Here is a 14,722-nt window from a genome sequence, read left to right on the forward strand (position 1 = left end):
CCTTTCAAACCATTTCTCTCTTCCATACATACAAACAACCAACTACAAGCCTGATTAGTAATATCCATACAATTACATAAGCTATTATGCCTTGTTAAACTATTGAATATTTTGAAATCCTGGAATGCTCAGGACCAATTTCACTTTTTCCAAATCACTGACAACTCTGGCCTTCTCAGGGAGCTTTGCTGATTCCCTTTCTGAAAGATTTCGGTGGCCAGTGTCAGATTCCTTTCAACTTAGTGAAAAATTAAAGGCTGTGCAAGGCAGTCTTTCCCAAGGTTCTGTGGCTACCTTGTGTTGACATGTGACTGATGCCTCCATGAGCCTCGAGTTTCTGTCCAACTTGCACCCTACAGCACTGCTCCTGTGGCATGACTGTGTTAGCTGCAGTGTCTGAATATGTTTTAAATTTATTCACACTCCACAAATCTGAATGTAATTAAATCAAAAATACTTCTTTATAAATCACTTTTGATCAGTTTAACTGGTTTAAGATAAAATTCTGCTCCAAATAAAAGAGGGGTGTATATGTCACATGTTGTTGGAATGAAGATGGCTGGGTGAATGTAAATGGATAAATGTATGTTCTACATACCATTTAGCCACCGGGAGTCATGCTGCTCTGTTCTGATTGGATGGTGATGCCCCAGAGTTCGGAAAATGGCAAAGTCCCTGCCCATGAAGTCTGCTGCTGTGCCAGAGTACAGTTCTCCATCTGTGGGAGGACATTATTTTCCAGTCATGGTAAGTCAGAGAAAGCTGTAATTTCTATGGTTATATTACATTAATAGGTATAATGAGAAAATTACAAAGTAATAAGCCATATGCAATGTATTGTCATTGAAAATACATAATTAGATCTACTTTCTCACTGCAGAGCTTAACTGTAACCTCTCTCAAATGATCTGTATCTCCTGGCTGCTAGTGCAGCCACTTTTCAAAAATATCTTTCAATTCTTAGGCTGGAACAGTGACAGAGTGACAGCTTGTACACCTATCGCTGTCAGGCAGTTATATGCAATCCTCCAAAACCGACCTAACTGTGAAGTTATCCTGTTTTGAATAGGAGTTTGGACAGAAGACCTCCAGATGTTTCTCCCAACTTACTTTTTTTGTGGCTTTCTGTTGGGAATTGGAAAGTCCAGCTCATTAAATTTCGGTTCAGAAAGCTCCCAAATCCCTTCAATTTTTCATATAGAAATTGTCTTGAAGGAGTGGTGGGGATGGTGTCTGTTTGTTTGGTTTGTTTTTCATTTTTCATTTTTCTTTTTTCTTTCTTGTGTTTTTTTTTTTTCTGATCAAGCAGATCCTCAGAAAACAGTCTTTCTACAGAAAAGACAGGACATGCCTTTTCTCCTTCAGCCACTTTTGTAACTGTGATACTGCCAAAGGGCAACAGTCAAAGAAAGAATAAATGAGATCATTCCCTGCTACCTTGACCCCATGCATATCACAGTGAAGAAGTGAATTAAAATTTGACCTGTGATACTTCAGCCCATAAATGGCACATACATAGCCTAGCTGGAGATGAAATTCAGAGTCCCAATGTGTCCCTGCTCAGCCAGCTGAAAGCATCATGGAGCAGATAGAGAGACAGTTTAAATTCAAAGGACTAGATCAAGTCCTGTCAGCTTAATCTACCTGTCAGCTGGTAGAGAGAATAATATTAAGTATATAGTTATCAGACCCACAGAAAACAACTAGGGAATCAAAGCAAAACTTTATCTTTTGGGCATTAAAATACAGAGCTTGTCCATGAAACAACTCTGAACTTAAAAAAAGCTAAAAATGCATTTTTTAGGACTGACTCCTTTTATATCTATATATCAAATGAGATACCCTACCATATACTTTTATTATGGAAATAAAAGGTATTATTATTTCCAACTATTATTTTCAAGCTTCCCATCTTAAATGGATCTCCTGTGAAAAAGACAAGTTTGAGGATAAAATAACTCTTTCTTTAGGCTAAGGTAATACATTTTTCATGGTCATGATAAACTCTACCATATCCTCATTTTAAAACATCCCTCAGAAGCAAGTTTATCATGTTCATGGCAATTTTAGGTATTTCCATGGTGGGATAACCAGATCCAAGCATGCCTATTGGATTATCACTGGCATCGTTTCCTCAGAACACTGACACCATGAAATTATCAATTGAAACTACAGTGGCTCTGTACCATATGGTAGTCATGAAAGTCAGGAAGGGTGAAAATACAATAGCGGAAAGGCGTGGAACTGAATGAATTCACAGCAGAGATTAGAAGCAAAGAGACCAGCAGGAGGTGTAATCAGGAGTGAAACAGAACAGTATATCATTAATTAACGATTTATCATTCCTCTATGGCATTTTCAACTTTTTTTAAAGGGGAAACAATCACTTAATTATAGTGATTATTATGTACAGTGTATGCAGCTGAGATTTTGAAGAACATAAAACCTTTTTGCTTGTGAAAAGGGCTTTGATGCTATGCTTAACCTTTCTTTAACCTTATCTTCATTTTCTCATCTTTCAGTCCCTAGTGAATTCTGATAAATCAATACAAATCAGAAGGGGAATGAAAAAAACCAGCAAGTCCAGCTTTGCTTCCTAGTTATTAACAGATCTAAAAGTCAATCAAAAAAGAAAAAAAAAATCTATGCTTAATGATATATTATTAGACTTAAATATAGTTCAAAAACCTCATTAAATTGATATCTTTTCAATATTTAGAACTATAAGGGGGTTTGGAACCTCATCTTCTAACCGGACACATAAACATCACAGAAAGCAGTATATCTTACAGGTTTGACTCAGTTCAAGACTCTTTCATATTACTAGGCTCTTGTGGCTGGTACTTCTCATCAGTGGTGACAGAGAAAAAGTTTTGCTGTGTTCCAATGAGGAAAAGGTGTATAGGAAAACAGCTTACTTTGCAGTCCCTCCAAAGTTTTATGTACCTGACCTGCACCTGCAGTTTGAACTGATTTGCTGTAGTCATGCAAAAATGGGATTTTGACTTCTCTCAGAGAGAAATAACTAGAAATAGAATTTTTTTTTAGGGCTTTAGATAATTTTTTGTTAAATTCAGGGTGAGTCTCAAGTCATGTCCCAGATGTTGAGTTAATACTATTTAAAAGCTATGTGAGGAGTTTTTCTCCTGTCCAGTTAGATGTACATTCAGTTTTGTTTCCCTATGCAGACTTTCTTTTGGACTGAAATTTACCTATCGCTAGTCTAGAAAATTATTCTTTTATGTCATGGAGAGTCTTCACTGTGCTATTTACATTGTCAATAGTTTTAAAGCAGTTTTCAGTAACTTTAAGAAGTGGAAATGTCAGTTTCAAAATTGAAGAATATTTCTCAAGGGGATAGAATGCAGAAAAAAAGAAAAGTTGTCACTTTTTATTTCTAGCCCAGCAGCACAAAGAAAGGAGTGTCCAGGTTAAGCTGATGGCCCTCAGTTACTTGCATAGGAAAAAGCTCCGTATTGGACACAACTTTATCCTAAAGGAGTGGCATGTTGACATATGAATGCGAAGAGAAATACATGCATTGACTTTAACTAAATAAAGAGGCAACAATTAAAGCCCATAGTAATGCTTTCTTTAAGGGGAAGAATCAATTTCCCATATACTATACCTAAGCAGCATGGATTTGTGAATACTTTCCTAAGTTTATAAGATGTTTAAAAATAAACATTATACATTTATTTAATGAATTTGTTTCCATTCAGCTATTAAAAAATTTATCATTCTTTAAAAAAAAAACCAGAAATCTGGAGAGTACAGAAGTGCAATCTCGCTTTTTTGAAAGAAATAAGTTAGTTGAATGGATGAGAAATATAGGCAAAACAAGGCCTTGAATAATTCTGATCGCTCTCACTGGCCAAATGAAATCTACTATCCTTGGTTAGTAGGTTTAGTCACTAAAGTTAAGATTTTCGGACGTACATAGTAGTAATTTGACTTTACTCTTTTCAAAGTCAACAACTAAAACATGCCAGAAACTAGAATAACTCTAAAATCCTGAGCTTCCTATGTACTTAGTACCTAATTCCTAATAAATACATTTCTAATAATAGAGCAAAAAGTTCTTCCTTAGTAAGAAGATACTGTATTTCAGGTCATACTGATAGATATTTGGGACAATCAAGGCACCTAAATTGATTTTTAAGAAGGGAAAAAGAGTGCAATAGGGGAACATAAATAGCTTTGAGGATTCTGGGTCATTAGAGGTTTTGAAAATTCCAAAGGGTCATTTCCTAAAGAGCAACTGACTGATAATGGGACAATGCTGTTCCCTTCTCTGATGGTTTTTTTTTTAACTATCCTAATACAATTGCTTTTGACTAATATATTCAGTGACATTTTCTCCTGTGATTACATCCTTTGAAAACCATGCTGCCTCTCATTTTCCTTTTGCCCTGGAATACACACTAGTGGTGCCTAGGGACTGCAAGTCTCTACATTTTCATGCATTAGCCTAGTCAAAGGGAGATTGTTTAGTTAGCAGCATATAGATGGGAATGGCTGAATGGTGTCTTACATCACTAGGAACTAGATGCATCATGTTCCCAGCTGCCCTTTACTTTAGAGTAGCAATTTACTTTAGAGTAGCAATAGAGTACCTTTAATGAACAATTTCTAAAAACATAATGAAAAATGTCTGCAGATGGATGAAACACAGAATGTGTACTAGAAAAATATTGAAACAATTTAGTAATTATGAACTGTTTGTTTTGGTTTGTCGGGTGTTTTTTAATTTTTTTTTTTTAAGAGAGACAGAAAAGTAAAGATTCTTTTCATATTTATAAGAGTTTATTTCAGTTAAAATATAAAATGAGAATCCTGAGCACTAATGGCTATTACAGATCTTAAGTTACTTTTTGCAAGATAACTGTGGTGTTTTGTCCAAATTCCATCTTGGGTAATTACATTTCACTTACCTAAGGTTAACTTTCTAGTTAAGGAGTCAAGAACACACTCTTCTTCGTAGCATACTTTGCAAAATCTCTGTTCAGTGTTTATGCTGAAGAGCAGAGGTTATTTTTCCCTCCCATATTTAACCATATAAATTACTCCTCAGCATTCTTTGATCTTCCAGATAGTTACATTGTGTTATTAATTACAATATTGCATTTAATGAGTGCTGGGAAATTGTTTTGCACAGTTGCCCTCTTAAACCTAAGATAAATCATGGTTGTTTGTGAGGATAAATGCTTCTTGCATATGAGGTGCCAGGAGCAGCGGAGCTGTCATTCATCAGTCCATCCACGTTGCTTTTGGTGTGAAGTATTTGTGGTCAAGAGGCTCCTCTGGCCTTCACGGCCTATGCACTGCTGGGCTTCAGTGCCACCCACTTCAGACAACAATTGGACCAAACCTCTCCATATATGTCATTGCTTAGCCACTTCATTCCCTGTTTCTCACTTGTTTTGGGGGGAGGAAATTATCCTGCCTTAGGTCATCGTTTTACTGTAAAATCTATGTTTTTTCAGCAATTATGAGTAAATCTTTGCAAATCTGTGATGAATCTGGTGTACACTTTCTGAAGCATCAGGGGAACCTCCGCCAGTAATGGACAAAAGTAAATACAACACTGTAGTCAGTAACACAATATGACTGTGAGGCAGCTATGAGAGGCAGAGTAGATGGGGTGTTCATATTCAGGATGCAGGAATGTTATATTTCAGCTTCACCCCAGCATAAATCACTGAAGTAGAAATTAGTCACTGGCTTTGAATGTTGAATTTGTGCCCTTTTCTATAGTGTTAATACACCCATGGCTCTAACCGAAGTTCGATTCAGAACAAAATATCATACTGTCTACTGTTTATTAGGAAGAAAAATACATGGAGTGAAAGTTAAAGTGATAGGAAGTGGGCTCAAGAAAGTAAAGATGTTTTAAAGACAAGAGCTCTAAGCCAAGGGAAATAAGATAATCATATTTGTGCTGGACTGAGTGAAAAAAAAGAGGAATGTGAAAAGCTAGACACTGTTGACTTTGTGCAGTTGCATACCGGGTATACCATGTAATACTGGCTTGTCATCATTCTCTTTCTTTATTGTATATTAAAGTAAATAGTAAAGCTATTCCCTTGAGAGTAGCTCTGCCACAAATTCACGTCGCTCCAGGCACTAATTTATACACTGGCCTTTTACACACGCTTTTTTTTTTTCCTTTTTGTTTGTACAGGGTACAAGTTGGAGCAAGATGTGCATGTCTTTCCTGTTTTTCCAGTTAAAAAGTGCTTGTCCCCAGGGTAGCTCATCACCTATGATCACTAGGAGCTTCGAGATCAGGAAATGAGGCACGCTTAGGACTAAAATTTTGTTGCTGTTTTAATAGCTTAATTTTTAAATGTAATGTAAATATAATAAGGGTAGATGGTAGGCAAGGCCCTAGACTAGCAACATGGACAAAGTCCTAGAGAAACTAATTTATCTGGTTATATGTAATTTCCTAAAGACTTCAAGGTAAGAGAATCTGCAATTTTCTGAAACTATTGTTGCCCCATTGGATTTGAAGTTGTAATAAACTGACAGAAAGATACATATTAGAGAGAAAGTGGCTACATCTGGACAGTTATTATGGAAAGAGGAATCTACTTGTTTCGCTTTTCATTTCTTCTCACAAAACATCTTTTTGTCTTTTTTTTGTAAAAGAGAAGAGAGAACAATGAACACAAATAATTCAATTAGATTAAGTTAAATCAATTAGATAAATTCAGTCAATTGGATTAGTTCAATTAGATTAACACACTCCAGGTGCTCTATACGTATATTTTCCATAAAATGAATATTGCTAATTGAGAAATGCCTTAGATATTGGAATCTCTCTATTCTGCCCAGGAGTTTAAGTGTATGATAGATCTCTTGGTCTGAAACACCATCTTAAGGCCTAGTCCTATGGTTGCTTGTGTATCTCCAGTTTACATGCAGTTACAGTTGGGTGATAGACCTTTCTTGGCACCAAACTGATGTAAGAAGTTACTTATTCTTGCTCTCACTTTTCTCTCAGTTGTTTGACTGACCATTAGTGAAGGCAGTCTGAAAACTAGGTGATTAAAATGCCTCCAGAGTCACCTAGCTCTGAGGAGGAGAAATACTTTGCAGAATCGAAGTCTTACTGAAGAACAAAGTGTCTCTTGTGATACTTGAATCTTGGTTTACTCACATCTTGTTTCTCAAGATACCTGGGTCAACTATATTAAAAATGAAACCAGAATTACTTTAGCCTGGAAATAAAATGCATAAAACAAAGTCCTCTCATTGGTGTTGCAAGGAGAACAAAAAGCACAAAACCGGCAATTATTTATAGTGAATGCATGTTTCCTTGAACTTGTATTGCGGCACCTACCTATTAAAAGAGAAGCTGTCAGCAGTTTGGGATCATAAGGGCTTTTCCCTCGGCCATTTTCAAAATGTGAATCTTCCATTCTAAAAATGTTGTCCTGTGGAGTAGAAAAAAGAAGGAAAAGCAACACTTGATGAAAGAACACTAAAAATAAGTTGAACAGTGCAGAATATATGATTCATATTGGGTTTTATGGCTTCAGGGAAGTCAAATTACTCTAGGTAAGTAGGTGGCAAATGTGCCAGCCTTCTAATTGGTATTGTGCTAAAAACTAGTCATAAGCACAAATACACACGCACAGCTTGTGTCTCATTTATTCTATTTCACATTTAATTTACATGGTTTCATTGAATTATTTTTGCTTTCAATGAAAACATATATGAGTAACTAACTAAATAGTAACTAAAGAAGCTGGAAATTGAAACTTCTTTCTGAAAAAAGATAAAACTTATTTTTCATTGACTATACTTTTCTGAAACATCCTGCAAGTGTAGATTAGTACATAATACAATGCTAATCTCTGCTTTTTTTAACCTAAGTATCTGGTTCATGCATCCTCAAATTGAATTTTAACTGCATCAGGAGAGATTTTTTTCTATTATTTTATTTTTCAGTACTATTAATTTAAACTTTTAAAATCTGCAGGCTGAGGGCAAAGCATATGGGGATATAAACCAAGATTAAAAAGGGCTTCAGTCAACACTAAGTCAAATCAAGGTCAGTAAATCCAAAGAAATGGGCTTTTCTGTACATCTAATTACTTTAATTTTAACTGAGAGACGAAATCTGCCAATCAATTTGAATAGTGTGTTTATCTTACATTTCGCACAGTGGGTAAAACCAGAAGAATAGATGCTTTTTGCACAGTAGACCTCTACATTCACAGAAGACTTGTGGAGGTCACAGTGAGAACCAAAATTTCCATTTCCCATCTGCACTGTGGTAAATTTGAATTGGCACCTAATTAAGTCATGAAGCCCCAAATCAGGGACAACTCCTATCTCCCCAGCAGTTTCCCTGAGTACTCAGGCCTTTGAGCCCAGCTCTCGGTTGCTTATAGCTATAAATTCTCTGTGAAGTAGATGCAGAAGGATTTCCTTTAACCAATATTTGCAGGATCAAGTAGCCAGCTTGATATAACCTCTTTTTTTCTTACTAACTGATCAGAGATCACTCACTTGCTTTAGAAAAATGAACAAAAAATAATTTCAGAATATATGTCCAAAATATATGTATTAATAGTAGAAATCAACTAAGATGATGTACAACATTTTTCCCTCTTTATTTCATAATATATGACTTCTTTACTTTGATTCTCAAGTCCCTACAGTTCTTACTGCTTCCGCATACTAGGAAATTCCACCTTTCTTATTCTTATCATCACTTTCCAAAGACAGAATTATAGAGCTGCTGGCTGGAAGGACTCTCTAGATCCTATTAAGACCAGAATGACTTAAAAGAAGACAGCACAGGCTATGGCCAGTATGGATTTTGATTTTGTCTTGCCAAATTATTAAAGTCTTCAGGAAGGGAAACTATATAACCTTTCTGGGCAACTTCCATTGACCTCTTAGTGAAGCATTTTTTTCCTGAACAGAATCATCCAAGGAAAAACTCGTGACTTTTGGTCCTTATTATATCATTTGCAATTATGGCAGAGTATGGATCTTTTCATAACTACCCTTTAAGCAGTTACAAACTGTTCCTAAGCTGCCCGTTCAGCTTTGCTTCTCCAGACTACGTCTCAGACTAGAACTTCAGGAAAGCTTAAGTAGCATGTAAATTCCAGAGCCTTACATTGTCTTGTACTTGCAAGTAAAAGTCTCAAAATTGCAAACAACACTTCCACCCTCAAGAGTAAAGCTCCAGAGACTTGGCACTCCAAAATGGTATGAAAGATGCAAAAAAAACCCAAACAAAAAAACCCCTTCAACAATGTATGGTAATGTTTATTTAATGTGAAGGTCAGAGAAATAGCTGATCTCTTTCTCATGAGCAGTGAATTCAGCTGTTTGGAATCAGCACGCTGCCTGGCACCCTGCCTTCCCTGAATCAAAGAATAGGCCAGGGCAGTGACCAAACATGTTTCCAAATGGTATTATTTTAAACCTATGGAGTCAATGTTTTTGTGAGTCAGTCACAGGTTATAGTTTTTATTACAGACTTGTTTAATTACATCATGTGAGCACATATCTCTGTGACCGTATTGCATATTTTCAGAAGAACATCAGAAGGACTTCACATTTCCCTCCATTTACTGGAGAAAAAGGTGTAGACAAACCAGACTGTTAGCAGAATAGTCTATCTGGAGGGGCTTACTGCACTGTAAGATAAAAAAGTTTGGACACAACTTTGTGAACTTTGATCTGAGAATTCAAGCTCAAGCTCCTAAGGCGTCTGTTTGTAGATGTAGCCTGCCTGATTACATAGTCATCCTGTATCTGTAATATCTTGCACAATATTAAATTTCTTCCTTTCCCTTTGTCTTTCTTAATAGTCCAGATATATTCCTTGCTTCTAATTTTCTGAGTTTGCTCCTAACCAGAAATGAGTAAATAATGAAAAAGAAGACCGTTTTTGAAATTCTGCTGTAGCGTTCATAGCTAGATCTTGCACAATAAATAAATAAGAGTGGTAAATTGAGGAGAATGATAGACCTCAACTACAATAATAATAAATGGTACTAATGCTACAAGAGATTACTGAAAAATGTTATTATCAATTTACATTTTCTTGGGATTTCTTCTTAATAGATGATAATTACTCAACCTGCACACCAATGGATATTTGATAAGGCTATAAAGTCAGTGGCATGACAGTTAAAGAGAATATATTCCCAAGATAATCCCATGTATCATTACATGAGAAATAGGAAACAGATGTGGAAAGTGATTTGGTATAGGAAGGATCTGATTTTTGAACGTTTTCTTCTGGTTTATGTCACTGTAATTCTACTGATATTGGTGTGCCGCAGGCAAGAAAGAGTAGAGAACTGGGTCAGTATAAATCAGAGATGATCTACCCTTCCTCTTGTGTTTGTGGAATAAAACTCAAGCAATAAGAGGTATGACAGGGAAATTCTACAATATTTCCATATTTCAGTTAAAATGCAATGTAGAGACATGTATTATAAGATCTCAAATCTACAAGTAAGTAACAATGACAATAAATATATCACTGTTAAGTGCCAAATAAACATATCATGGTTAATCTGAGGTCCCAAGGAGTTTTAATAAACATGCTATAGGAAATTTAACCTGTCACAAATAGGATAACTTGCCCAAGGAGTTCTTTGGGTGGTGAAGTCAAACTACCTGTATCTACAAACCAACAACAGGTAACAAAAGTAAAAACTTCTCTATGTACTTCCCCATTTTGAGACCCTTGCAAGCAATATGACTAATGATAGGTACATAGAATCATAGAATGGCAGGGGTTGGAAGGGACCTTTAGAGATCATTTAGTTCAACTTCCCCTGCAGAAGCAGGTCGCATAGGAACGTGTCCAGGCGGGTCTTGAAGACCTTGAAGGAAGGAGACTCCACACCCTCCCTGTGCCAGTGCTCCGTCACCTGAACAGTAAAATAGTTTTTTCTTATGTTTAAAGGGAACTTTTTGTGTTCCAGAATCACTCCATTACCCCTTGTAATGTTGCCAGATACAATAGAAAAAAGGGATGCCCCAACCTCCTGACAACCACTATGTGGCCTTCTTTTTCACAGACTAGAGCATTTAGCTAAAAATAATGCACATTATTTGTTTTCAGAAAAAAAATCTGATGAGTTCATAACTTTGCTGCCTCTTGAGTTTTGCAGTTAACTGAATGCAAAGAATGATACTGCAGTGAGTCAGCAAATACTTTAGCCACAAACAGAAAGAAAACTGTTCAATCACCAAATCTTCATTGTTTCCAAGTGACTGAGGGCTATTAAATAATCAGAGACAGGAATTAATGACAAAAGAAGCTTGCCAGGTGGGAGGAAATTCTCTAGAAATGGAAAAAGAAAAAAAAAAATCAAAGAAAGGCCTTTGTAGTTCAACAAAATGTCCAATTTATAGTCCAAAACTCTTCTTTAGCTGCACTGGTAGTCCAAAGGTACATTACAATTACTTGAAACTTTTTTAAGGAACTTTGGAGCTGAAAACTCTGCTGTATCATGCTTTATTTAGTTTATTTCAGTTTATTTTAGTTGGTGCTGGGTTATTATCTAGATTTATCTCATTGGTATTGATCTATAATCCATAATACAACTGCTACAAATGAGATTGTTTAGATCTTGAAATTCCATGAACTCACAATGACAAGTCACTGTTGCCTTATGATATGGCATGAATTATTTCACTTACTAAATGCCCTGCGAGGAGGGAAATTATGCCTCTGGCTCCTTAAAACATGTTTTTCTGTAGTACATAGGGTGATAGATGGCAAGATTCAGACATAAATAAGTACAGTTCAGTCCTGGAAATTAACACTGAAGTTTTTATGATTCCTATTCTTTAGCCCGATGATCTGCTATTTCAAGGCTTCAGAAATTCATTTACAAATGTCTGAAATATGACTGAAATTATGCCACATATCATGGCATCGAGTGTTGACAAGTCATTACTGTTTGACAAGACATTTCATATCTTGCTATTAAATAGCTTCAGTCAGCATGCGTTTCAATACAATATATTATTTATATATATAAACATATAATACCAACCATATACCCCTATATACAGATATATATGTATATATAACCAGTATGATAACATTTAATTTTTCATCTCTTTCAGCAGATAAGCCATCCAGAACTATGGCAACAAAATAAAGTTAAGAAAGACAAAAGTGTACGTTAGTTGACTCTTGTAAATCAATCAATTAATCAATCAATCAATCAATCAATCAATCGGTATTTCTTTCCCAGTTTAGTACTATTTCTGGCTTGTGAGAAAATGTGTTCTTATTGGGAAAGAGCTAACCTACCAGAATGGACAACACTGACTGCTGAGTTTCAAGGTGTTTTTTTTTCCTGAAACTTTCTTGGCAATTCACACAGAAACTATCCCAGAACTGCAGAGCCTCATGTAGTGAAACCACAATAGTGAATCAATGCAGTGCAAGCAAATGATCTGAAGAGGATGTGATGATGGAGTGTCTACAGCTACTAATAAAGTATTACTGTTTTAAATTATAAGGTATAGAGAGGTTTGACAGCAGTGATGCTCTCCAGCTGTTCTAGTGTAACTGAAGGAACTCATATCCTTATTTTGTAACCCCCAAAACATAAATAGAAAGTAGTATAAGTCCAGGAACTTACTGATCTCTACAACAACCTGTCAAACAGTAATATGGGATGGTCCAGAAACGTTCAAGATGTCAAGAGTCTTAGGAACTATTACATCCTTTGTCTAACAAAGGTAGAGTTGGCCACAGCTGTAAGCATTAATGATATAACATTTCCCTTGCTGTTTTCACAGATTCTTTTGTGCTGTCATAAAGGATAAAAATATAAAACACCTCCAAACCTCATGAAAAAAAAAAAAAAATCAAAAGATCATCGGAGTAGAGTGGCTGGAGAATTACAATCCACCAGGAAGGAACATCCATTTGAAGGACTTGAAGGCCAATGTCAGTGTCTCTTAACTGAGTCAGAAGTTGCTAGCATTGAAATATTGTGCTCTGTTATTCAGTGTTGTCAAGAACAAAAGGAAAAGTCCCACTTCCCACCCAGAGAAAAATGTTCAGACTTATTAAGCTTTGTATTTACCTTTTCTATACAGAGACATTAATTGAGGTAGCTAGATTTGCTGCTCTATTCACAGTCAGCAGAAAGCAACAGGTTGCTCTGAATAACAAATCAGACCAGCTCAGAACAGTAATTCCCAAGGGCAAGATTCTTCTTCATTGACCACAGAGGAAGTTTCATACAATTTTAGGTCTGAGCTAAGAGTCTTTCTGAAATGAACAGTGCTGAGGCAGCTGATTGGAGACACCTGACTTTGAAAACAGACACTGATGATTTTGCTGTTTGTTTTTTTTCTCTATTATTTTCTCATCTCCAATATATTTATTCCAATTATTTTTTTTATTTTCCTTATGTCCAATACAACTTTTTATGCACACATTTCATTACTATATCAAGAATATTTCACAGAGTACGTTTCATTCTATGAGAAATTATTTATTTATGAATTGTGTTACTTTTCAAGAATAATTTTAAGTGGAACAACTGTGCAGGATATGGCTATGTTGTTATTATTATTATATTTCCTATTTCACACTTAATCTATTGAGTCATGAAAGCTGTTAAATATGAGGACTTTGGTTTCAGGTTTGTTATGGAACTTTTAATAAGAAATTTTTATTAAAGTCATCCCCATGGAATGCTTTCTTTTTTTAAAAAGTGCAAGTGCAAATAAATATAATATGAGAAATTATGTAAAAAATACAAATATTAAAACAAATGTAAATTCTGAGGCCAGTGGTAACCATTGGGGAAATAGGTGAAAAATGATTGAAGCAATAATGCAACTGTTTTAAATTATATTTAAAACAAAGAAAAAAGAAAAAAAAAAAGAAAAGAAATTAAATACATACAATGAGCTTCTGACTTTTTGTATTCAGGCTCTACATGCTATAAGGTTTTTACCTGCACACATTTGGGGGATACTGGGCTCTGCAAAACATTTATGATGTTTTGGTTTTCCACCTTTAGGCTTAGCAGAATATAGTTATCAGAAATCAGTTTTTAAAACGTGTGGGAAATCACTGTAATAAAACTTCAGTAAAATGCTGTTCCCAAGGAAAAGTCTTCTGCTTCTGTAAGACCTGGAGCCAAAACTCTCTTGAGCTGCTGTGCTGTGCTAAAGGGGATGGAGAATGAGCTTTATTAAAAAGTATTTATTTGAAAAACTTATCATAAGCTCCTAAGAATATCTGCCCATCACTCTGCGTCCACCTTCGGACATCTTGCCCATCTTCCTGATAACTGCAGGACCTCTAAAAATCTCTGTATGAATCTGTGTCCTTTGTGTCCTGTGACCCAGGAAATACCCTTTCACGGAGACATTCTACTTGGTACCCAAAAATGTTATTTATAATATTGAGAAAAAAGAGCTCTTGAGATGAGATCCAGCTCCATGTTTCATTCTGTACACTAATGAAAACAGAACAGAGCTCTTGATTTCTGTTTCTTCTTTTACTGCCATATATCACTTCTACTGGAAGGTCTTCCTGGCTTAACAATATTCAGAAGATGCCTTAAGATGCAGTAGCTAACTCTGGTAAGCACAAGTTTTGAAAATTTGAATTTGGACAACTCAGCCCTCTCAAAAGCTCTCAGTCAAATATCCAAAGTCCCGCATTTTTACAACTTTCTTCTAAAATTAAACT

At 35.7% G+C, this 14,722-nt stretch overlaps 1 protein-coding gene across 2 annotated transcripts in view; it reads right to left on the minus strand.

Moving 5' to 3' along the window:
* SEMA3A (semaphorin 3A) overlaps nucleotides 1-14,722 on the minus strand; it is a 173,231-nt gene that overhangs the window by 61,344 nt on the left and 97,165 nt on the right. For both annotated transcript variants that reach the window (XM_062019752.1, XM_062019743.1), the window contains 2 exons: nucleotides 7,349-7,442; nucleotides 599-718 (listed from right to left, as the gene is read on the minus strand). In XM_062019752.1, the coding sequence (XP_061875736.1) occupies nucleotides 599-718; nucleotides 7,349-7,442 (214 nt within the window). The remainder of the gene's footprint in view (nucleotides 1-598; nucleotides 719-7,348; nucleotides 7,443-14,722) is intronic.

Source organism: Colius striatus, chromosome 1 (genome assembly GCF_028858725.1).
Source record: "Colius striatus isolate bColStr4 chromosome 1, bColStr4.1.hap1, whole genome shotgun sequence".
Lineage (NCBI taxonomy): Eukaryota > Metazoa > Chordata > Aves > Coliiformes > Coliidae > Colius > Colius striatus.